We start from the raw sequence: 23,185 nt of genomic DNA on the forward strand, positions 1-23,185 counted from the left end.
AAATGTGTTCTAGCACATATGCTAGACGCTCCGTATCCGGTGGGACTAGTCGCATTTGGAGCTGATGGCTTTTCCAACACATAAGTAACGGCGACGACCACGCTTAGTTAGCAAATTTACTAAGTCCACCGTCACCAACTGCAGTTAATGCTGTGACGGCTGGTTAGAAGCTACCGTGCCCATTTTTCTTAGAGTGTAGCAAATTAGTTGTACTGGCACTGGCAAATCGGAGGAAGCTTTCATGAAGTGGAAAGAACAAAGCTACAACACAGCTACAACAAAGCTACAACAAAGCTACAACAAAGCTGGAAAGCACACCCGTACTGCTTTCGCGAAATAAAAAGCCAGCTTCGCAGTTGAAAAAAGAAGTCGTCCTGGAATTTTAATCAGAAATTCCAGCCTCGCCGTCTTTGCGGTTTTAATGCGTATAAAGGAAAAGCTCTCCCACGGAATTTCCCCCCGGTCGAACTGGAGATCGACTAGAGAACATCAAGATTGAACTAACGATTTATAGACTTCATTACTTCTCGAGTTACCACTCTTACCTCTCTTTATTTCGCATCAGTTTTAAAAAACGAATTTCTAATTTCACCGCCTCTCTCATTCCTTTTTATTTTTTTAATCACCTGTGAAAAATGGCACTGTTTTATCTTCTCGGGGGTATTTCAGGAATTTGAAGGAATTGCCGGTAGGAAAAATTGCAACGCACAGATAGCTAAGTAAAAAGACTCACTAAATAACTTTTAATTATTTAGCCCCAAATTAGGAATAATTCCGTCTAGGGTGCACGCTGGCGACTGATGAATCGAAGCTGAGGCGCATAGTGAAGTCATTTTTCCTTATGAGAGATTTTGAAACTGGCAAGGCTCCCGAAATATCTGGCCAAAATTGCACTACGGGATACACTGGCGTTCGAGTGAACAGTTCTCGAAAGCTTGAGTAGCGCACTTCACGACAATCTTAACTGAAACGCCAATACATTTCTTAGCACGTCTTCAAAAGCTGTTCTAGGCAGGATGTCTGCTAACGATAGCAGACTACAGTGCCCCTCGGCTTCAATTTTGAAATTGCGACACGTGCCCTAACATGAACAATTAGTAAGGAAATTGTGAATCGGTTTAACTAGTCTAATGGTTACAACTGACGGTGTAAGTAACATTACTTCCTCTTCAGGTAATCCACTACAGCAGGCCGAATCGCGCTGTATGCGGGAATTGTGAAAACATTTGCTCGATTAAAAAAAAAATAAAAGAGGCAGCACCCCGCATAACCATCGCCAGTGAGGTCTTCCGTTTTCATGTGCGTTTACTGTAAGAAAAAAGTTATATTAATCGAAAAGCAACGATATATTTGCATTGCTTCAATACGGGATCCCCATCTGAAGTCAATCATAAGTTCAAATAAATCAAGCGCAATATTTCTACCAAACGACGTGGGGGTGTACCACTATAAAGGAGCTTCAAAACTGGAAATCAACTCAACATAAGCAGTCAATTACCGTCTTGCGCCGATCGCAAAGCTTTGAACCACTTCCCGTGTATCAACGTTGAGCGAATTTATATTCGTTCACATCAAAGCAAAGCGCGGACGCCGAAGCAAAAAGTAGAATGCATCTTGCCCATTACCTGCAAGATATACCGCATATTCCAGAATATTGTCATCACCCGCTGCGCAATCTGCGGGGATGAATTGTAACTGAATATAAGCTTTTCTTTCTTTAAAGATTGTTCGCAAACATTACACTGTCGGTGTGCAAAAGGGAAAAAAATGTTTTCTATCCGTATAAGGACCTGTGTTTTTATTCAAACCGTATTGAAGTCAACACTAAAGCCTGCCCAAGTAACATTCTTCCAGATTACCGGAACAAAACAAGTCACGCATGTCAAGCGAGCAATATTCGCTTGCAGGTGGACAGAGGCCAGTATCAGTGGAAAATATTGCATGCGCCGAGTGACCATCAATGTTGAGCTAATCACGCAGCCTGATTTACCGCCGTGTAAAGTTGCAGGGTCAGTGGGAACACGGTATCTTTTTTCTTCAACTCTTCCTAAGATACTAATGACCTAAGTAATTTATACTCTCCTCCCATAGGTAGTCGGCACTACGCGAAATTTCAATACTTAGACATATAATGGCCGCATACTGTACTGCGAAAATTACGGCAGTTCTATGAAAACGAGAACGTGGGTCATTTCAGATCATAGCGAATTTGTTTTGCACTTTCCCAGTAGCGGGCATCCAATTCAAAATAATCGTGAACGAACGCGATCATGATTTCTAAATGTAATTTTGCAATGACAGCCGAACATCGCTCAAGAAATGATTCAAAATAACAACAACAAAAAAAGCTAGTGTTTATTCCATCACGTAAACTGTTTTGGGGTGTTCCGGAGCGCTTTCATGTTTCCCGCGGATCAAATTCAAAGAGCCCGTCGTTTCGGTTTCAGCAGCTTCCTTCTTTTTAAATAGCGGCAAAACTCAAGCTCTCGCGCCTTTGACGCCGTAGCGAATACATCACTGATATTCAAAGAAATATATATGCGAAAGTGGGTTACGTATTGCTGCTCAGATTGGCCACCGCGGAAACTCTGCTGAAACGCAATTCATCGATCACCAGCGGTGTGAATTTTACCGCGGATTTCACGTAAACAAAATGCTATGCACGACGAATGTATCACGCCTTGAAATTGAAGTTGAACCTATTTCAGTTTCAAGACGAAGTACGTGCGAAGGTTGCATTTTATGAATCGCTGTAATAATCCTACCGTGTTCGAGCATTCAGGAATGGATTTCCGTAATGTGGCAGTAAGAAAAATGAGCAAGCTGAATTTCGTGACAACGACGCAATCAGATCGATGCAACAAAAGTTAAACTCATTTTACTATGTTGCGCATAGTAGCCTATACATATCATTCTAGGCGCATATCGCAATTAAAAATTCATTGGATTTTGGAACTGTTCCACGGTGCAATACACGAAATTATTACCGTATTCTCCGCGCCACTTTCCCGAACTATAGCATGGGCACATACATTATGGAATAATATTGGCTAGAAAGCACAACTGGGATATTTCAAGACTGCATTCGCATAGGGTTCGCTTGATACGCACTCTACCGAGGCGTCGCATAATGAAGCCGAGAAAAGCACTGGATCAACAAACTGTCTTTTTTTGTCTTTGTACGTATTGAAACGAGAGGATTATACATGTTCACGATGAAGATTTCATTATTTTAATGAAGCGAAACGGAATAGAAAAATTTGACAAAGACAACATTCATGCTATTGATGGACGGAAGCATAACCTACGCATAACCTCAAGTTGCCCCACCAACTCATATAGGGGCACAGCTGTGCTTCAGTTCAACTGCCCAACTTTAGGCTTGTGTGCGTTGCGTACGAGTATTTGCGTGCGCGCGTGTGTGTAAGCTATCCATAGGAGTGTTAGCCAGCGCCACTACAGTCCCATGAAGGCGGCTGACCGACTAATTTTTGATATTATCAGAAGAAAAACCAGCCATTTCGGGCTTATAACATTTCGAAGAAAAAACAGACACGCAGGATCGATATGTCATTCAAGGATAGTCGTAAGAGACAAAAATGACACATTTGAACGCCACCGCTTATGCCATAATACGCTCTTTTGTTGAGCGCCCACCTTATCGTTTGTCTGCTCCGACAACATCTTAACGATGTGCATTTGCACTCGTATCTGCCACGTGCTGTGTTGCCGCTTGTCCAGGCCGGCGCGAAGCATCGGCATATCAGCTTGTTTTGACGGCGAATGCATTTGGAGGACGTCTGCGGTGCGCCGTCCCATATTTCCGACACCCATATGCTTGTCACCCATGTATAGAGCAAAGATAAACGTTGCGGCGATGCCAGCTATTCTCGGTGGCACAATCAATGACTAGCAACCGGCTCAGACTCTTTCCGTGGGAGGTGTTTACCCAGCGTGGGACCTCAGCCATGAATGAAACAGCACGCCAGGGGGAAGCAGCATCACTGAACGACTGTTGGTGCAAGTCTTCGCTATTGCGGTCCAGCCCCGTTTTCTTTTTTCTTTTTTTTGGGGGGGGGGGGCAGTTTAGTCACATTGCCGGCAGTTGTTTTACGGTTGAGCAAGTCATTACAACTGCTGAGCGAGCAGAATGGTTTGTTGGAATAACTGATGAAGATATCAGAGAAACAATGATCGCAGTATGACCAAGGCTTCCACATCAGCGTTTGCTTTATGACAGTTCAATAAGAAAGTTGCAAGTTGCAACGTCTCGGACGTGGAACGTCTCGAAAGACGTTCCACGTCCGCCGCCAAGGTCTGTGAGTGGGGGCGCTGGCTAACACTCCCAGGGTTCTACTAGTACACATAAATATCCAAGAAAGTGGATGGGGAAACGCCGCCGCGGTAGCTCAATTGGTAGAGCATCGCACGCGACATGCGAAGGTTGTGGGTTCGGTTCCCACCTGCGGCAAGTTGTTTTTTCATCCACTTTAATTTCCATTAATTTATCATTACTTTATTTCATTTATTAAGCACATGCAATTTCCCCTATGTTGTACTTGGTGTCAGTGTTTGTTGGCTTCTCATTATATCACTAATAAATATCGGGTCCTTCGGTTAACCCCCTTTCTTCTCGTTTATTACATAACGAGGGTCTCGAATCCGGCAACATTGATGCCTTCAGGTAGCATATGTGGGTTTATTGACCAGTTGCCTTCACCCGAAAAGATCACGTTCTCGTGACGCCTGCGGCAAAAAAGACGTTCCACGTCCGCCGCCAAGGTCTGTGAGTGGGGGCGCTGGCTAACACTCCCAGGGTTCTACTAGTACACATAAATATCCAAGAAAGTGGATGGGGAAACGCCGCCGCGGTAGCTCAATTGGTAGAGCATCGCACGCGACATGCGAAGGTTGTGGGTTCGGTTCCCACCTGCGGCAAGTTGTTTTTTCATCCACTTTAATTTCCATTAATTTAGCATTACTTTATTTCATTTATTAAGCACATGCAATTTCGCCTATGTTGTACTTGGTGTCAGTGTTTGTTGGCTTCTCATTATATGACTAATATATATATATATATATATATATATATATATATATATATATATATATATATATATATATATATATATATATATTTATATATATATACAGAAGTGAGCGTTTGCTCTCGTGTATCAAATCCAGCAAAGTCGTCACATCCATTGCATCAACTTAGCATCTACATAGCTTTATATGTACATATATATATATATATATATATATATATATATATATATATATATATATATATATATATATATACAGCTATGTAGATGCTAAGTTGATGTAATGGATGTGACGACTTTGCTGGATTTGATACACGAGAGCAAACGCTCACTTCTGTATTTCATGAAAGAGGTGAAAAATATGCACTGTTTCACATGCAAGCATATCCATACTTTCCATACCTGCGACAGTTTCCGTCACCCTGAGGCGCTGTCAGTATCGCTGTGTAGGCATCATGCGAGCAGGCCTGTGTGTTACGAAGTACGGAACGTCTATTGACATTTAACCTGTGTCCACCCCGTGGAATTGCAGGATAAGTGGCAACTCCCAATAAAAACGTCAATATACGTCCTTTGGGATTGCATTAAACTATACGAAGGTCATTTATGACGTCTCAACAAGCGCCACTGCATAAGAGCATCCGCCCTCTCAATATTTCGTCATATTAAAGGTCACAAATCTCTTCTTCATTCGAGCGTGCTATGTCATGGGCTTTACAGCAACAGCTTCTGTGGGCTCATTCCTCTAGTAACTTTATGTCCGCCACTGGCGACGGTGTCCGCCGAAGAAATACCATAGTGTTTTGAGAGAAGTTTATAAAGAAATAAAATCAGCAAAGAAAAAAAATTACTCTGTGCCCCGTGTGGATTTGAACTCCAGCCACACAAGTTAGCAGTCAGGTGTTTTAGATACTGGTGACTTTCTTTTGCTTTATTGCATGGAAATAATGTCATTAATGTACTGCGAACATTACTAAAATACATTTAGACAAACACACGAACAAAAAACGCACGCTATTTACAGAGCCCAAAGAAAATTTTCAAAAAAAGGGCAAGCAAACACAAGCATCCAGAAGCGGAAGCCATTCAGGAACGGCATCAAAAGTATCGACCACGCTAGACACTTGAGCACTTTTTTTTTCTTTTTGTTACATGGCACTCGCTGCAGCGAGGGTGACATAGGATGCGAGGCCAACACAGACACTATAGCCAATACGATGCTCGTACAGCTAGATGGTCCGAACACGACCTGGAAAGCAAGATGTTCACAACTTTCACCACACAGAAAAATGCAAGAATATTTGCGCAACAACAGAGCGGTCAACCAGGTCAACAACCAGGTCAACAGAGCGCGCCAACCCGGTTGAAACCCTTTCTGATTGTACCCGTTCATATCCATTGCATATCCTGCTTTTTGTATATTACCACTTGCTTCGTTGGAGTCACTTTACCTGAGGGCTGATTCTGCAGAGCGTGGCACCAGCAAGTCATTGCAGGTATCTACGTTATCTTACTCTCTAGTAGTAGTATACTTCTCGGCTGTAGCATCGGTAGAATTGTTGATGGGAATATAGAGCTATGGCGAACAGCTGAGACCCTCTTCCGGGAACCGCTTCTACATCTCCACCACTCCTAACTTTTCCAGCCTGCATACGCCGCTGAAAATATGAGCGCTTTAGCGACAGTCTGCGCTGGTATTTTTCCTTCGAGTTGCGTTTAAAAACAGCTGACTTCTGACTTACTGCGTCTTTTGTGCTATTGTAAGTGCTTCTTTTCCTCCCTGTAATACATAAAAAAATTATAGGCTCTCTTAAGATCTCTCTTAAAAGGTGAACGGCGAAAGCCTACTCTTCCTCCTCTTATCATTCGCCTCTCTCTCCGCCTCTTTTTTCTTCGTTCTGTTCCTCGTTCTCTTCTTTGCCCTTCTCTTTCCTTCTTCTCTTTACATATTGCTTCTTTCTTCGTTCCTTCTGTTTCTTTCTTTGTCTTACTTGTTTTTTCGTCATTATTAGTCATTACTATACTAAGCATTTGAAGTCATCTTTAAGCAATTGTAGTCGTTAGAAGTTGTCGTTGGACATACTAGTCATATCATAGTCATCAGTAGTCATTACAAGTCATTTCAGTCATTACTGGTCGTTACTAAGCATTTTTAGTCATTTTAATCAATTGTAATCGTTTCAATTCGTCGTTAGACATATTGTTCGTTTCGTAGTCATTAGTAGTCATTACAAGTCATTTCAGTCATTATTAGCTATTAATGGTCATTACTAAGTATCTTACTCATTTCTAATCAATTGTAGTCGTTCCAAGTTGTCGTTAGACATATTGGTCATTTCATAGTAATTACTAGTCATTCCAAGTCACTGAAGTCATTATTAGTTATTACTACTCATTAGTAACCTCTGCCAATCTCTATTATAACGTTATCATTCATTAATTGTCACTATGAATCATTTTTCATTCTTTAATTTGCCTTTAATCTGTCTTCATATAGCGTGATGACGCTTCGGTGGACACTCCGACGGTCAGCTCTGCTAGCACATACTTCTCCATGAGCCAAGAAAGGCTTTTTCGCCTGAGAGGTGAAACCTCTGAATGTCATTCTGTAGGGCCATACTTCCCACGTATTATTTTTCTTCAGTTTTTATAAACCCCTCAAAAGCATTTTCGGTTTGCTGTCGCGGACACACCACCCGATACTGGTGTCAGCGGCGGGCATGAAAACGACTTGGACCCATTCCTGCCTAAAAAATATCCTGTGGGATACCAAGTGTAGCGTATACTGCCGCAGTTCTATACCTTTTCGCCAAATTTGGTGAAAAATGGCGCGACACCAGTAACCATCCTTACCATCGCAATTATCATTAGTCTAATTAGGGTTTCTATGGAACAGATACCTGCTTAAGAGATCGTCACTTACATATGTCCTGCGTCAGCAGAACGTCTCCTGTGACGTGTACTATGGAAATTTGAGTATATAGTACTCATCCTCAAGCCATGTCCTAAAAAAATGAATTATGGGGTTTTACGTGCCAAAAGCACTCTGATTATGAGGCACGCCGTAGTGGGGGCCTGCGGAAATTTGGACCACCTGGAGTTTTTTAACGTGCACCTAAATCTAAGTGCACGGGTGTTTTCGTATTTAGCCCCCATAGAAATGCGGCTGCCGTGGCCAGGATTCGATTCCGCGACCTCGTGCTCAGCAGCCCAACACAAGCCATGTCTGCAGTGGACTCAAGTAGCAGTAGGCGTAGCAGCAGCGGCAGCAGCAGGAGTAGTAGTACTAACAGTAGTAGTAGTAGTAGTAGTAGTAGTAGTAGTAGTAGTAGTAGTAGTAGTAGTAGTAGTAGTAGTAGTAGTATAGTGGTAAAGGTGGTGGTGGTGTTGTGGGGATGTGATGGTGAAGCCAGCATTGACGTTTTCAAACCGTGCTGCTGCCAAGATAATGGTGAATTGCGATGTACGCAATTGTTTAATTAGCACTTTCGTCGGTACTTAGTGTTCTTTTGCATGAAGAGTGTTAAGGTACCTCATGGTGAAAATCATGTAGCATTAAGATCCGTGACAATAGAGTTTGTATTTCATTCCTAAGACGAACCAGAGCCTCCGCTAGTTGACATAAGTACACTGGGATAAGCCCATTTAGAAAACAGAATGCTCCATTGAAGCAAATGTTTTAATCTGATGTAAAAAAACAAGCTAATTAATGAAGCATTGTTGATAAGTGCGGTAATCGTTGATGACGATTACATAGTTACGATGTCTGTCGCAGCCTGTAATGTGATGCCGACAAAAAGGAACGCACTATTTCCTGCACTCCGCTCTCTTTGAATATACTTAATCATAACTTTCAATACTAGAATCAACAAGTGCTTTGTTTTGTATTCTGTGTGTGCGTTTTCTTGTGTTACCATTATTTCACCATGTATACACACAATTCGCAAAACGTCAATCGTGCTACAGAGATCCTGGACCGCGTGAAGATGGGCACGACTCCGCCGTTCCGTCCCGAGGTGTCGCCCGACGAGTGTCCCGCCGATATGCTACGTCTCATGCGCGCCTGCTGGGCCGAGGCTCCCTCGGACAGGCCTACCATCGCCGAAGTTAGGCACGCCGTCAAGAAGATCACCAAGTAAGCAGCCGGACTTTTTTGGTGCACATCTCTGGTACCTTTTAAACGAACCCTCGCGGATTTCACTGAACATTGCTGATGGTGCTTGCCTTGCCGAATAGCTCAAGGCAGAACTCATGTCACGAATTGGCTTGTATGTAGCCCCATCTACACCGCACTTACACGCGTGTAGGGGGGTGGCGCTTTTCGCTACAAAATTACACGTTCAAAAAAAAAACGGTGCCCGATATCCTCTGTGGAATAAATGACCACCAGGCATTTATTAAGGCGCAGCTTTCTATGCCTCTTTCCCGGGGGTTTGGTATGTCTGCTCGTACAGCTTTTGCCGAGTAAGGTAGGCTAGTCCTGTATAACAATGCAATAGCAAATTAAGCTTACCTCGGAGATGGCCTGATGAAAAAAGTGGGCCGATCCAGGAGACAGTGTAAACTGCGCTCACGTGGATGACTTAAAAGCACCGTCGAAGCAAGCTGTACAGATGTTTAACCAGCGAAGCTGAAACGTGCGGCCCCGGTTCTTGTGCTCCGGCTGCAGCATCGGCATGGCGTACACGAGCTCGTTACCAGTTATGCTCGCTGCGTTGCTGATAGAAAGCTGCCTGCTCCTCAGGAGTACGCATGGCGCGTGGCCTAACCATTTCGGAGCCCGAGAGAAACTGCTGTGCGCGCGCTCGGCTGCGACGATGAACAACGACGTAACTAATGGTGCATCCCATCACGCTCTTCTCTTTCTCTTTTTTTTTCGCGCATGTGCATGGGGTTGCACCGGAGGAGCTTTCGGCATACAGGTGGCAGGCGGATGGACGAATCGACTAGCAATATAGAGCTTCGCTGTAAAACACGTCGAGAAATGCTCGCATTGTCAAAGTTCTCAGGAAGGTTCCTGTAAACAAATTAAATTAATGGCTTTGAAAGGAAATTTGGTAAATTTCGGCCTAGGTGGGAATCGCAGCCGGGCCTCCTGGGTGCGAGATGAGCCCGCTTCCCCTCTCGGCTTCATGGTTCCGGCTGACTAAAGGTGTGGCCTAGTGCTTGCGTCATTGGGCACGTGATGGTGCAGTCAATGGGGAGGAGGTGGTGCCACGTCACGAATGTATAACATGGGCGCGTTCACGGCGTTCCGAGGTCTACAAACGGTGTAATGCCTTCGCATGGCCACACATAAGCAGTCTTAAGTGGCTATGCAGAATTTTTTTTCTCTAATACATAGAAGGCAAGAACTGCGAATGTCATAGTAGAGATAACACCACCACATGCACACTCGAACATTCAGTGAACATACGCGTCATACGTCAACAATTGCCATACGTCAACTATTCAGGTATGGCAATTTCTGCGGGGCACTGTATGCCACAGATACTTTGAGAGTGTGGTGTTGTCAATGAACGCATTTCGGAACCCAGAGAAGGCAATACTCTATCCGACGAACACGACCTTCCAAAGATAAAAACTCTTCTCTGACAGACGACGCGTCTGCTGCGACAGCCTGCTGATGTTTCAGTTCAAAGCTAGAATAATCGTGAAGTACACCTTCGAAAGAGTTGCAGAAAAAAGTTAGCTTCTTAGGAATCGGTCTTTCAGGGGTGGCTGACGGGCCTCATTACTTTCCCTATGTCCAGCGTGACTGGGCAACTTAAAAATGGGTTAATGGTATTTATTAAAAGATTTTCACGGCAGTGAAAACATAGTTTTTACTTGACTACAAACCAGAAAACCACTGGCCTCGTTTCCACAGGGCTCGTCGCTACTTCATATTATTATTGTTTTATTTTAATCGGGTGACTTCTGATAGAAGGCAGCGTGAACGTTGGCATTTCATGAAAATTAAGGTTTCTGTTTTATTTTCTGTTTTTCCTCGCGAGAATGAATGACGAAACGCGAGTTCCGCGCCAAGGTGATTAAATTACTCTAGTCTCAATAACGTTAATGTTGCATATATCGGCTGTCCAAACTAATTCAGAAAGACTGTCACCGAATTAAGCCGGGCACGGTGGCGTTTCTCTTTTGGCTCTCACTACGGCTGGCGTCAGTACGTTAGTTTCTTTGGCGCATAGGCACGTTACGCGGAATCATCATATGAGCAGCTGTCCAGCGTGCCCTCGCGGCTAGCTTCTTTTTTTCGGCCATTCGCTTGTCTTTGTGTTTCTTTGTCTATATTTGCTTTCTGCCTATCAAACACACGCACAGGGAATCATGTCACTCAGGTCAATATTCTTATTTCATGCTTTTCTTTTTCTTTTTCCTCTTTCCGTTAACCACAGAACCAATCACATAAACACGTGACTGCTAGCAATGCAATCACCAGGAATGCAACTAAGTGCGTTTTCTTTTTTTTTTTCATTTTATCCTTGCAGTTTGTGCGAGTACACGAACGAAACCTCGAAGATGAAACAATTTTATCGCGGCAATGCACCACCTGTTCATGCGCAATTGTATTAGTATCAATTTCTTGCTATAATCATGTGTCGAAGGACGCCGGCTTGCCATTGCTGTATTGAGTAAGGCACTGGGAAGCGAGTGTGCGAGGAGGCACTTGCGCCCCCTCCCCCTCGCCCAATACCTAATAGCTAGAACAAAGTCAAATGGACTAGGCGCGCCTATGCGAGGGACATAGTTACTTTTGCCGCTAATTTGATTACAGAGGCAACGAGGCTTGGGAGTTGGGGGCTGCACGCAAGTTAACGATGAGAAAGAGCGAAGAGCGTTCGGTAAATGCGCAAGAACAGAAAGTAAACGTCAACTTGAAGAGTCTTCTTTACTGCGCCGAATAATATTTGTCATTCACTTTACGTGCTGTCGCTTGCAACGGTATTAATTTAGGCGTTGACGCACCGGTGCCCACAGTGACCCGCTGGCAAGCGTGTTCAATTACCGTGACAAGACTTGAATCAACTTGCTACGAGTGTTCACTTTGCTGCGCAGAGAATATTTACTTTTGTGCTGCACCGTGAATGCGGAGAAGCACCTCGGAAGTAAATATAATGCGAGACGTGTGCAACATTGTTTTGCGTAGCGATTCCGCGAAAAAAGTTACGCTTTCATTTTCTGCCATAAGGGGAACAAGGAGGCACTGTTATTACGCCCTGCGCGTAGCACAATAAAGCCGAGGGATGAGAGAGCGAGTGAGAAGCTGGAGATATTGCCCGGCGTGACACTTCAAGTTGTGGGCGCGAAATGTGGAAAAGAGGAAATGTGGAAATGGGAAAATACGGCTGTTCGATAATTACTACTTTCATTGATTGAATAATAGATAGATAGATAGATAGATAGATAGATAGATAGATAGATAGATAGATAGATAGATAGATAGATAGATAGATAGATAGATAGATAGATAGATAGATAGATAGATAGATAGATAGATAGATTAGATAGATAGATAGATAGATAGATAGATAGATAGATAGATAGATAGATAGATAGATAGATAGATAGATAGATAGATAGATAGATAGATAGATAGATAGATAGATAGATAGATAGATAGATAGATAGATAGATAGATAGATAGATAGATAGATAGATAGATAGATAGATAGATAGATAGATAGATAGATAGATAGATAGATAGATAGATAGATAGATAGATAGATAGATAGATAGATAGATAGATAGATAGATAGATAGATAGATAGATAGATAGATAGATAGATAGATAGATAGATAGATAGATAGATAGATAGAAGTGAACCCGGGACCTTGTACTCAGGAGGTAAAATGCTATGTTACCGAGCCACTGCAGTCAATCGAATGGATAACTGTCGGAGAGAATGCCCTATATCGATAGGCTCCTTGTGTATATGTCCACAGTACATGACGAGCAAGAAAGGTACAGGTGGTTATCGAAAGTTTCCAGGCAACATTGTTACAGGCACACTACAGGAGACTAAGTCGATGTGGGCGTGCACCTTGGGGCCAGAGAGACGTTTGAACAAGGCTGTACATGACCCAATGTGTGAGACTGGGCTATAGTTGGGATACCACCTGACTTCAACTAAGATTGCCACGCATCGTCGTTTTTTCGAAGTTTGATATAATGATATGCATCCTCAAAGAGCACAATTTTGTGGAGGTGCATCCATGCGAATTGTCTTAAGCAAAAGGCGAAGGGGCTTTAGAGACGACAGAATGCGGCACACATAAAATTATGGATGTCTTTCTTTTCTTTCCTTTGTTTCATATTTGCTCAAACGCAGGCGACTTGCAATAGCGATGCGCGTTGCAGCTTTGTCGAGCGTTGAATATCTGACGGAGATGAAGGACCTAGGTTCCTTTCGATCGAAATTCCGTTTGCCAAGCCGAAAAAGCTCGGGCAAGCGAGCTACCGCAGTTGATACCCTAGAGGCCTTGTCACACTTGACATTTCCGCATTTCGCTGTACGCAGTCCTGCAGAGTTAATGATCGAATTAATACTGACGTTGGCATGTTTGGCAGCACATGGCCGGTGTGAACACTACAGCATTTCATTTTTTTATTTTTATTTCTCTTTGCCTAGCATGAATTAGCCTTATGAGACGGCTGCAGCAATTCTGAAGTACTAGTACAATTTTGATGATGCATGGATTGCACGCCTTTTGAATATTCGAGTGGACATACCTTGCCTAGCAGCGCTAGTTCCTTGGATCAAATTTTCCCACACGACACATTGAGCTCGAGCTCAAGTTCGTGGCAGAATCGTGGCGCCGATGAGATCATCGTCTATCATCGCAAAAGTCGTATTTTCGCACATTTTGGTTCCTTTCGTGCAACAAAGGTCTATACTAATATAACACGATTTTAAGTTTTGCCATCTTTGGGAATTTAATGCAGTCTTCTATGTTCACAAACCAAATACACCAGTGGTGGCGAGACGTGGCGGCAACGTTTCACGAGAGGCAATTGCGAGGACGTATCTCTTGCCTTAACATTATATTCCCGCTGAGAGCTTCCTCTACAAGTGAATGCCACGTATATGACCACGGACAAAGTTTTACAGTAAAAGCTCGTTAATTCGAACCGCAAGGGGAAGCCGCTTCAGTTCGAATTAACGAAAGTTCGAACTAACGAAAGTGAAGGAAAGCAACAGTACACTGCGATTTGGAAGCAGTAGGGCATGTCAGAAATTTGGCGTGTCAGAAAGTGATCAAGTCGAAGCTCTGGGTCCGACTGTGCCACACCACCGATGTCCACCGAAACGAACGTTAGCCGAGGCTTAACACCATCAGAATGAATCGCGACGGCCGATACCTCCTAAGCTGAAAACAGAGGTGCACAGCTGATGAAGACTGCCGAGACAAAGACGCTGAAGATGTGAAGGTGGCGAAGGCCCTGATTCGTTGGTTCTTGATTGCAACCGCAGCTGCGACGTACTTGATTCGCTGTGTTTTGGCGCTTGCCGTGCCATCTCCGCACAACATTAGCAGCTGTACAAGATTTGCAAAGCCTCCAAGATTCGCAACGGGCTAGAAGTTTCGGAGGTTACGTAGAACGGAGAGGCGGCCGCTGCCTTCTGGCTGACCCCGCGTCGGTTAGATTTTTTTCCGATTTTGCCTTCTCTCGCCGTTCTCTCCGTTTCGGAGGCAATACTGCCTTGTGTGTAGGCAGTAGGCGCGTTTCTCTGGCCGTGTGCCAGGCGAGCGTAGTTCGAATTATCCGTGAGGGAACCTTCTCGCGTTCGAATTAACGAACTTTTTTATACATAGACTTCTGTGGAGCTTGGCCGGACCAAATCGTACAGTTCGAATTATCCATAAATTCGAATTATTGAAGTTCGAATTAACGAGCTTTCACTGTATTACGTTGAATTCAGCGTTCAATGCATACTTCATTCAGTTTTGCATTTTTAGTCGCGCACTCTTATGCCTCGTGGTTCCCTTTGGGGTGAAGCGAAACGCTGAAACCTATGGTGTTGTATAAAGTTCATTATTTCAAATTCAAATACTAGTATTCTGGCATTCGTTTGCTTCTACTCTCCTACATGAGGGAATCTTGACGAGAGTCAATGATGTCTAGGGCATAAGGGAGGCGTGCAATAGGTTAGGTACCGTGAGGAAGGTACTTTCTTCTGGTGTCTTACGTGGCACTGCATTTTGAAAACCTACATCCTAACACTTCCCATCGCAAATTACAATTACTAGTGCCTCGCACTGTAAGATCTAAAAGGTTCACACGATGAACCTTAATTCTTCGCTAGAGCGGAAGGTGGCGCGATAGTGGCTATTTGGCTGGAACGGCAAATCATTCTGAAACACTCCTGATTAGCATTCACGTCACACTAGCGAACACGCATAAAAACTTGAATTCACATCCACACTCTCACAGCCCGCGTGAGCGTTTCATAAAATTTATAATCCTTCCTATCCGATCCACCAAGATCCTCATACTTTCGACTGTGAAATGAGCGTGAGTGCATTCATGAGTGGGCGTGCCCTGCTAGCTACGAATCAACCAAAATGAGCTCTAGCTTTTCGTTTACCCATTGCAAGTTTTGGAGACTATGGTAGAACAATAGAAAAGTGGATGAGTTAGAACATGTCCATTTCTTGGGCAGCGCACCAAATAACACAGGCAACAGAAAGAGGAAAGTACAATTGCTGGCACCCTGTCTGCCAGCACAGTTTACACCAGCACTGTATAGCAGCACACGGTATTCGAAACCAGTGCACTCTTAGTGAAGGGACCACAGACAAAGTTGGATTACGTTGAACGCACCGCTGAATATAAGCATCATTACAGTTTGGCTTTTGACGAAGAACATCAACAATAGCAAGTTCTGCCATGCCTCCCTGTTTCTAGAGGACTGTCGAGCAAGAACTTCTTCGACAACCTGCTACAGCGGATGGAGCAATACGCAAACAACTTGGAGTCACTGGTGGAAGAGAAAACGCAGTCTCTCTTGGAAGAGAAGAAGCGCACGGATGAACTGCTCTATCAACTGCTGCCCAAGTAAGAACCAGCTCTGTTTTAAGCCATTCACTCCTTAAAGGACCACTAATAATAGAGCGGACATAGCAAGTTTCTCAACTTTATCTTAAGGGACGGTCTGCTAGGAAGCATCAGACGAGACGTACAGAAATCCGCAGCCCCTTCATGTAATATCTAGATTGCAATAAATTGCGGTTCACCAACCCAGTGTTCACATTTGAAGTAGACTCAACTCTGAATTTGAGGCTTTACAACTGCCACGTCGTAAGACCTAGTCCGCACCGACAGGTGTTGACGCGTACAAACGTAGTCTACAGTTCTTCAGTCACATCGTGGCTGTAATAGATGACTTGGATCATTTAGTGTGGACCTTGCTGAAGAAATACAGGCATTGGTCGATTGATTTACTTACTCACTGGTCAATTGATTCGGCTTAGCGTACCAAGGCAACACAAGGGGCTTGGGGGCTCCGGATTGTTTTCGCTAATTCTGCTCCTTATTGTGTACTCAAAGATCCGCACACTAATTTTCTTTTTTTTTTTCATCGGGCCCCTATCTCAATGCGGCCGCCGTCTTAAGGAGCCGAACACGTGACCTCGGGCTCAGAAGCACAATTGCACAGCGACTGAACCGGCGCGGCGACTTCCTGAACTTAAAAAGCAAAGTTTTTTTTTTGTGTGGTGGCATATTGGTGCGGCGCTTTTTTAGCACCGACTTAGAATGTGCGCACCTCAGATTCACAAGTACCGTGAAAGCTAGATTTAGATGCTCAGAATACGTTTTACATCCTAAGCGTAAGCTACAGTTGCTTTATTTGTTGCACATACGTATCACTTTAATTGCTTTAGTTGCAGTAAACAAAAAAAAAAATCCCTCTAGGTAGTTCACCAGAAAGTGTGGTCAGCCATTTATTTTATTTCGAGTCGTACAATTATTCATTACCGGGTGTACGTTCAGTCATTTGTGATTCTAGCACTTCTACGTATTAGGAAAAGCCTCATCAAGCGGAAAAGCTTTGACCTTCTGCCTTTTTTCACGTTTACTTAAATGATGAAATAAACACGCAAAATAAGTTTCCGTTAACAGTTACTTCTGTAAACATATGATGCATAAATTTTGTAAATGGGTTTCCTTGTGCGTTCTGTTCTTTATTCTTTATATTGTAGTTTTAAATAGTTCCGAAAACGAACACTGCAATATATACTCGCGTTATCCTACGCACCTCGTCTCGATTCGTCAGCGCGTTCTAAATACTTTCCACTTATTACAACGAAGGCAAGGCATCCAATCCGCAGCATTTGTTTGCACAGCATGTCAGCTGAGTGAGATGTGTGGTACGATTATCATTTCATTCCTCGTGCAGGTACGTGGCCGACGAACTCAAAAAGGGTTCGCACGTGCAGCCAGAGTCATTCGAGTCTGTCACGATTTTCTTCAGCGACATTGTCGGATTCACGTCGCTCTCCGCGGACAGCAACCCGATGCAGGTGAGCGCTAGGCGAAGCATGCTGCCAGAGCCTCAACACTTGTTATGCTCAAAACAAGGTGATCACATACACACATGCGCAAAAATTTAGGAGACGAATGCATATTATTCTCGGGTGTCATTCAACAGGCGCAGCGTCAGCCAAGAGCCATCTCCAAAAGGCTCGCAAGATTTTTTGAACGCAATCTTTATCTGTCGTTAAAGTTTTCAGAGTTCCTTCAAGTCATCGTAAGCTGGCCTGAACGCCGTCAAAGACTCCGAGAAGGCTCTCCGTCAGTTACATCGTGACTTCCAGTTTCCCTCAGGCGGTGGCAGAGCCAAAAGCATCTGGTGTTATCCTGCTTTTTCAGCTTCGTTAAATACTTCCTCAAGTAGTTGCGTAAATAATTAAATAATACGTCAAATTTGTTAAATATTCACGGGCAAGATTAAAGCATGATCATCTTTCCCGCCCCTTTCGATGCAACTAGCCTGTTGCAACAATGGGCGAACTATTTATTTAGTTTATTCTCGATACTTATTTCGCCCTGCTGTACTCATGCTTTTGAAATTACTGGGTGTCGCAAAACTAACTCTGCAAATGAAAATAGTGGTCTTAAACTTTGAAGTTTTACTAGCGGTGGTGCAGTGAAGAAACCAGACGAAAAAAGACACGAATACGCTTTGAACCCTTATTGGGAACCTTGTTTTTCTACGCTTCCGTTTGTCGTTTGTCTCCTTTTCTTCCACCAATATTTCAACCGCCTCTTACAATTCTCTATTGCGCTCATGTGTACTTTCCCTCTACTCTCCCTGGACCCAAGAGCTTCAAAGAGATCAGAGGGTCCTAAATCGACCGCTTGTTAGATATCTTCACATTCTAACAAAACATGCTACATCGTTTACCCAGCTTTACCGCAGCAAGCACATGCTTCATCTTGCTTGTTGTATCTCGCTTTATAAGTGAGTGTTCTAAGGCATCCTGATCTCGCTTCGAAAAGTAAAGAGCTTACCTTTGAGTTGTCATCAATTGTTTCTTTCGTGATTTCGTTTTTTCTTCATAAGTAGTTACTCATAGCAGGTTTCTTTTCCATTGCCACCATCCATGCGATTATCTCAGCATCTCTGACTTTCCGCTTAACGTTCTTTATTGCTGTGTTGCTCAGCCTACAGGCCGCATACTTGCTGGTAACCTTTCTATTTCTTTTCGTCTACTGAGATTTCAATGTTATTCCTGTGCGAATACTTCAACACACTCACAGCCCATTTACTATCTTCCATTTTCCTCAGTCGTTATTCGTAATCAATCTTACTTTGAGCTTCCCTCACTTCAAAATTTGTCCCGCCCATATCACCCTATACACCTTCATTTGTAGTCTTCCTGTGAGCGCCCAATGCGAGGCGTCCCATTGACCTTTGGTTCTCATCGAGTCCTGATTGTACCCCTGATTTCAACCGCACAACCGCATTTCTAAAAGTAAGTCCTGGAACTATAACATCTTTCCACATACCCCGGAGCACCTCGTACCTATTGTATCCCCATAGCGCTCTGTGCTTCATTATGGCTGCATTTCTCTTCCCCTTCAGCGTTATTGTTTTTTCCTGCGTTTCCATATATATATATTGCCTTAGTTTACCAGTATACCAAGGTATTTAGATCCTTTCACGAAAGGTGTTTCCTGGCTCTGTATCGACACTGTCTGTTCACTGTTTTTATGGAATATCATAATACCTGATTTCTTAACGCTAAATTTCAGACCAACATTCTCGCCTTCCTGTCCACTGATAGCAGCTGGACGTTGCATATCACCTTGCTTGTTAGCTAGCACCACAATGTCGGCCGTATGAAACAAACCTGGAAGCTGATGCTCTACTACTGTACTCGCGTGTTTGTATGAGAGATTATAATCCGATATTACTTTCTTGTAACGCCCTTTCCTTCCTCACCATATAGATTATAAACAACAGTGGGGATAAAGGGCTACCTCAGTCGCTTGTTGATATAAAACTTCATCTCGCTCCTCATCCCTGTCCATTCAATGCAAACGGTATTTTCTAGGTTAAGCTCTATGAAAAGCTCTATACCACTGTCGCCTAAGCCTTCCCCTTCCAGAATATCCCACAATACGGTGCAGCTTACGTTGTCATACGCTCCTGTAATGTCTAAAAAGCTACATATAACGGTCTCCTTTGTGCTCTGGATATTGGAATACACTAAGGGAAAATAGGTTATAATCCAGACGCCTAGCGACTCTGAAGCTTATATGAAGTTCACCCAATATGCCTTTATTCTCTGCCCATGCTTGCAGCTTTAACTTAATCGCCTGCATTGCTAGCCTGTATATTACCGATGTAATGGTCAACGGTCTGTATGAGTGAATTCTGTCTTTTTCGCCCTTAACTTTATACGTTAAGTTCATTCTATTTTGTCGCGAACTGCCTGGTATCCGTCTAACTTTTAAATGTTTTTTACTACTGTCTTCAACAGAGCTTCCTTACTTTTTGGTTCTAGTTCACTATTAAGCCTAATAGGAACCTTGTATAAGCTGTAACTGTGCGCTTCGGAATTTTCTCCTCGGATTTCTTCCTGTTGAATTTTGGCAGCACCAGCTCCTTTCTCTTTCATGCTGTTTATTTCCTTAAAAACAACCTCGTGACTGCCTTGGAAAGATCCGGCTGTAATTTTTTGAATGAAATTTAATGCTGCGTCCCCTTCGAGTTAGCTTCCATATTCGTTTAGGAAATGTTGTATTGTTCCAGACTTCCTGCCTAATAAGTCTATGTCGTTACAAAATACTGTGGGAGCAGCCTTCTTTTTCTCGCTTATTTCTGGCAACCAATATTCACTTTCAGCTTTTATCTTTGCTTGAACCAGTATTTGAACCATAGGATTTTTTTTTCTACCAGTATATTTGCCATTTTCTGGCTGCTTCATTCTGCGGCAACTGCGCTTTCATTTGTTTTTTGTTTTTGCCTGCCTGTGCTCTGGGCATGCTTTCTGTCGTTCGGCGATCGCTTCTCGTATCTGTCTATTCCACCAGCTTTTCGGTTTCATTGTTCCTTTCCAACGAGCATGTTTCAACTTTATTACATACATAAGAATGGTACATAGTTGTGCATATACATATATGCAAAAGGAGGTCCCAAGGTTTAATCACCACTGGCGGTACCTCCTGCACAAGTAAAACGAGTAAAACTACAAAGGAAGATTACATCTTGCTTCTCTTTCTGTATTTCTGTCGTAATTACACTTAGATAAGCTCACTATATTCCCAATCTCTGTTTAGCCATTAGCCAAGCTCTCCCTCGACTCTTGTGAATGTATTTGTTATTTGTGCAGCGTTCAAATACGGGCTGGTCATTCTTCGCTCCTTGCTCTATTTCCCAACTACATATCGTATTTTTGAAATCCACTTTCGTCACTCCCTGGGCTGCTATACCCTTGCTCGTCAATGACTATTCCTCTCAACTTATAATGAATTCCTTCTGCCATCAGGCAGTAATCAATGATAGATTGCCGGTTTCCCACTTCCCACGTATCTGCCCTTCACACTTAGGCCCTGTATTCGCGATAACGACGCTATGTTGCTCACAAAAATCCAGCATTGACTGCCCGTTGTTGCCAGTATAGCCATCTAGATCCCTTATGGGGGCATTCATGTCACCTAATAGGATAATTTCGGCATCATTCCCTGAGGCCTTAATATCAGCACTTAGGCAACTCCAACCAGCTGAGCACAGCACCACCCCTCGGGCGAAGAAAACGCTCCATTCTCAAGAATTTTTGTGGTGACTCAATGAAGTGGTGTGACCGGTTCTGTCGAGGATTGGTGCTGCCATCCATTTTCTCTACATCCATAATGGGTAAAAGGTGTACAAGAGAGTGCCGGCTGATGTGTGCGGATGACACAACTGCTAATAGCGGACAATGCAATGGATTTATAGAAACTTGTGAATAAACGGCGCAATGCAGCGGCGAAGCTAGTCCTTAAGTTTAGCACAGCAACTCGGAAATTATAGTCTTTAATGAAGAGATGAGTAATCAAGTCATATAAATTCAACAGGAAGCCATACCCGTGGCCTAGCAGTATAAACACCTAGGTGTATACATAAACGAAGGAAATACCCATTGAAGCGCCGACCAAGATAATCTAAGAGTTAGAGGGAAACGGAGGGCAGCAATGCAACAGGGCACTTTGGTGCTACAATAAATACGAGTTGGCGCAAGGCATTCGAAAATTTGCGAACGCTAACGTTCGCAAATGCGATTCTGCGCTATAAATAAGAAATCTTGGCGTGGTTGGAGATTAGGCAGAGCACGGTGGGGCGACTGCCCTTTGGGGGCCCACCATAAAACAACAAATGAGGAAGTGCACATAGGTCCCATGTATAAAATTGCGTGGTTTCTTATGAATAAACAGTTGGAAGCTGGCGCCCGTATATGCCGTTTCTGTCTCAATTTGTCCTCGTCTGTTTAGCGCCGCAACTTTTGCTTTCAAGTCACGAACTGACTAGTTCAGCCACAAGTTTTGTTAAAGGAAGTGCAAGGGGAGATGAGTTGCTTTTGAAGTCAGAGAAGCACAGAATAAGGTTAGTCTTGAAGATACATTGAGGAAAAGAAACATTAGAGAAAGGAAATGGCTGTCTAAGGTGCACAAATATCTTTACCTCAAAAGTGTGACACGGAAGGGAGGAAGAGGTCAGAAAAGTTGCAGCCAAACACAAGGTAATTGAGTTTAAGACTGTGTGCTATGCATTTTCGGCCACAGGACGTTGTTTCTTTTTCTGTTGTTTCTATAGACATATATAATTTATATGGTTGTATCCGCTGTGCGAAAAGGAGCAGCCGCCCCCATTATAGAGTGACTACATCGCTGCTCTTTATTTTCATTTAAGAAAAACGAAAGTGCAAATAGACAAGCAGGAGTCACAAAAAATAAAGAGATGCAAAGGTAGCAAATGATGCAAAGGGTTAAAAAATACACGGAGACTTAGAAAAACGGCAAAAAAGAAATCGGGAGGGAAAATGCGTACGATAACGCAACGAGGAATGCCTTGGTAGTTGCGGCCTGAGCTGGCTGCCTGAGAACAAAGACATGGCTGAGAAGAAAAAAACAACAGAGCAAAAGAAGCAAGGACGAGACGACAACACAGGTCTGGCACTCGACTTTTTTTGTCTCGAGCTTCGTTTCTTTTGCTCTACTATTTTGCCTTTACCAGCCATTAAATCCACTCACCCGACAAACTGTTTTACCGAGACAAAAGCATACCGCAGCAAATATGTGCCACAGGATGACGTATGTGGGCGCTACAAAGAAAGCCCGGAAACGATTCACACATCGTAATGAAAGGAAAGGTTGATGCTGTCTTCTGCAGCCCTTCAGGGAGCACGGCTCAGCGCTAGCTATTGACCCAGCTAGACCAGTGAGGAGTTCCCACTTTATAGAAGCACTGCGATTCAAAGAAGATGGAAACAATAACTGGTGAGCAGTCGAGATAAGGCACGATTAGGAAAGAGAAGATATTGATAGACCGGAGTCATTGAAAGGGTAGGTAATGGTCACATATAGCGATAGCCACTTTAAATACGAAAGCTAGGGCTATGTTTACGATCAAGATCAAATAGACAAAACG

At 43.4% G+C, this 23,185-nt stretch overlaps 1 protein-coding gene across 1 annotated transcript in view; it reads left to right on the plus strand.

The window, feature by feature from the left end:
• The window catches only part of LOC135907135 (atrial natriuretic peptide receptor 1-like), an 82,247-nt gene that overhangs the window by 26,046 nt on the left and 33,016 nt on the right, over positions 1 to 23,185 (plus strand). Inside the window, exons 10-12 of the mRNA XM_065438788.2 lie at positions 9,015 to 9,183; positions 15,958 to 16,107; positions 17,450 to 17,573. Coding sequence (XP_065294860.1) covers positions 9,015 to 9,183; positions 15,958 to 16,107; positions 17,450 to 17,573 — 443 coding nt within the window. The remainder of the gene's footprint in view (positions 1 to 9,014; positions 9,184 to 15,957; positions 16,108 to 17,449; positions 17,574 to 23,185) is intronic.

The sequence above is a fragment of the Dermacentor albipictus genome, chromosome 4 (genome assembly GCF_038994185.2).
Source record: "Dermacentor albipictus isolate Rhodes 1998 colony chromosome 4, USDA_Dalb.pri_finalv2, whole genome shotgun sequence".
Classification (NCBI taxonomy): Eukaryota; Metazoa; Arthropoda; class Arachnida; order Ixodida; family Ixodidae; genus Dermacentor; species Dermacentor albipictus.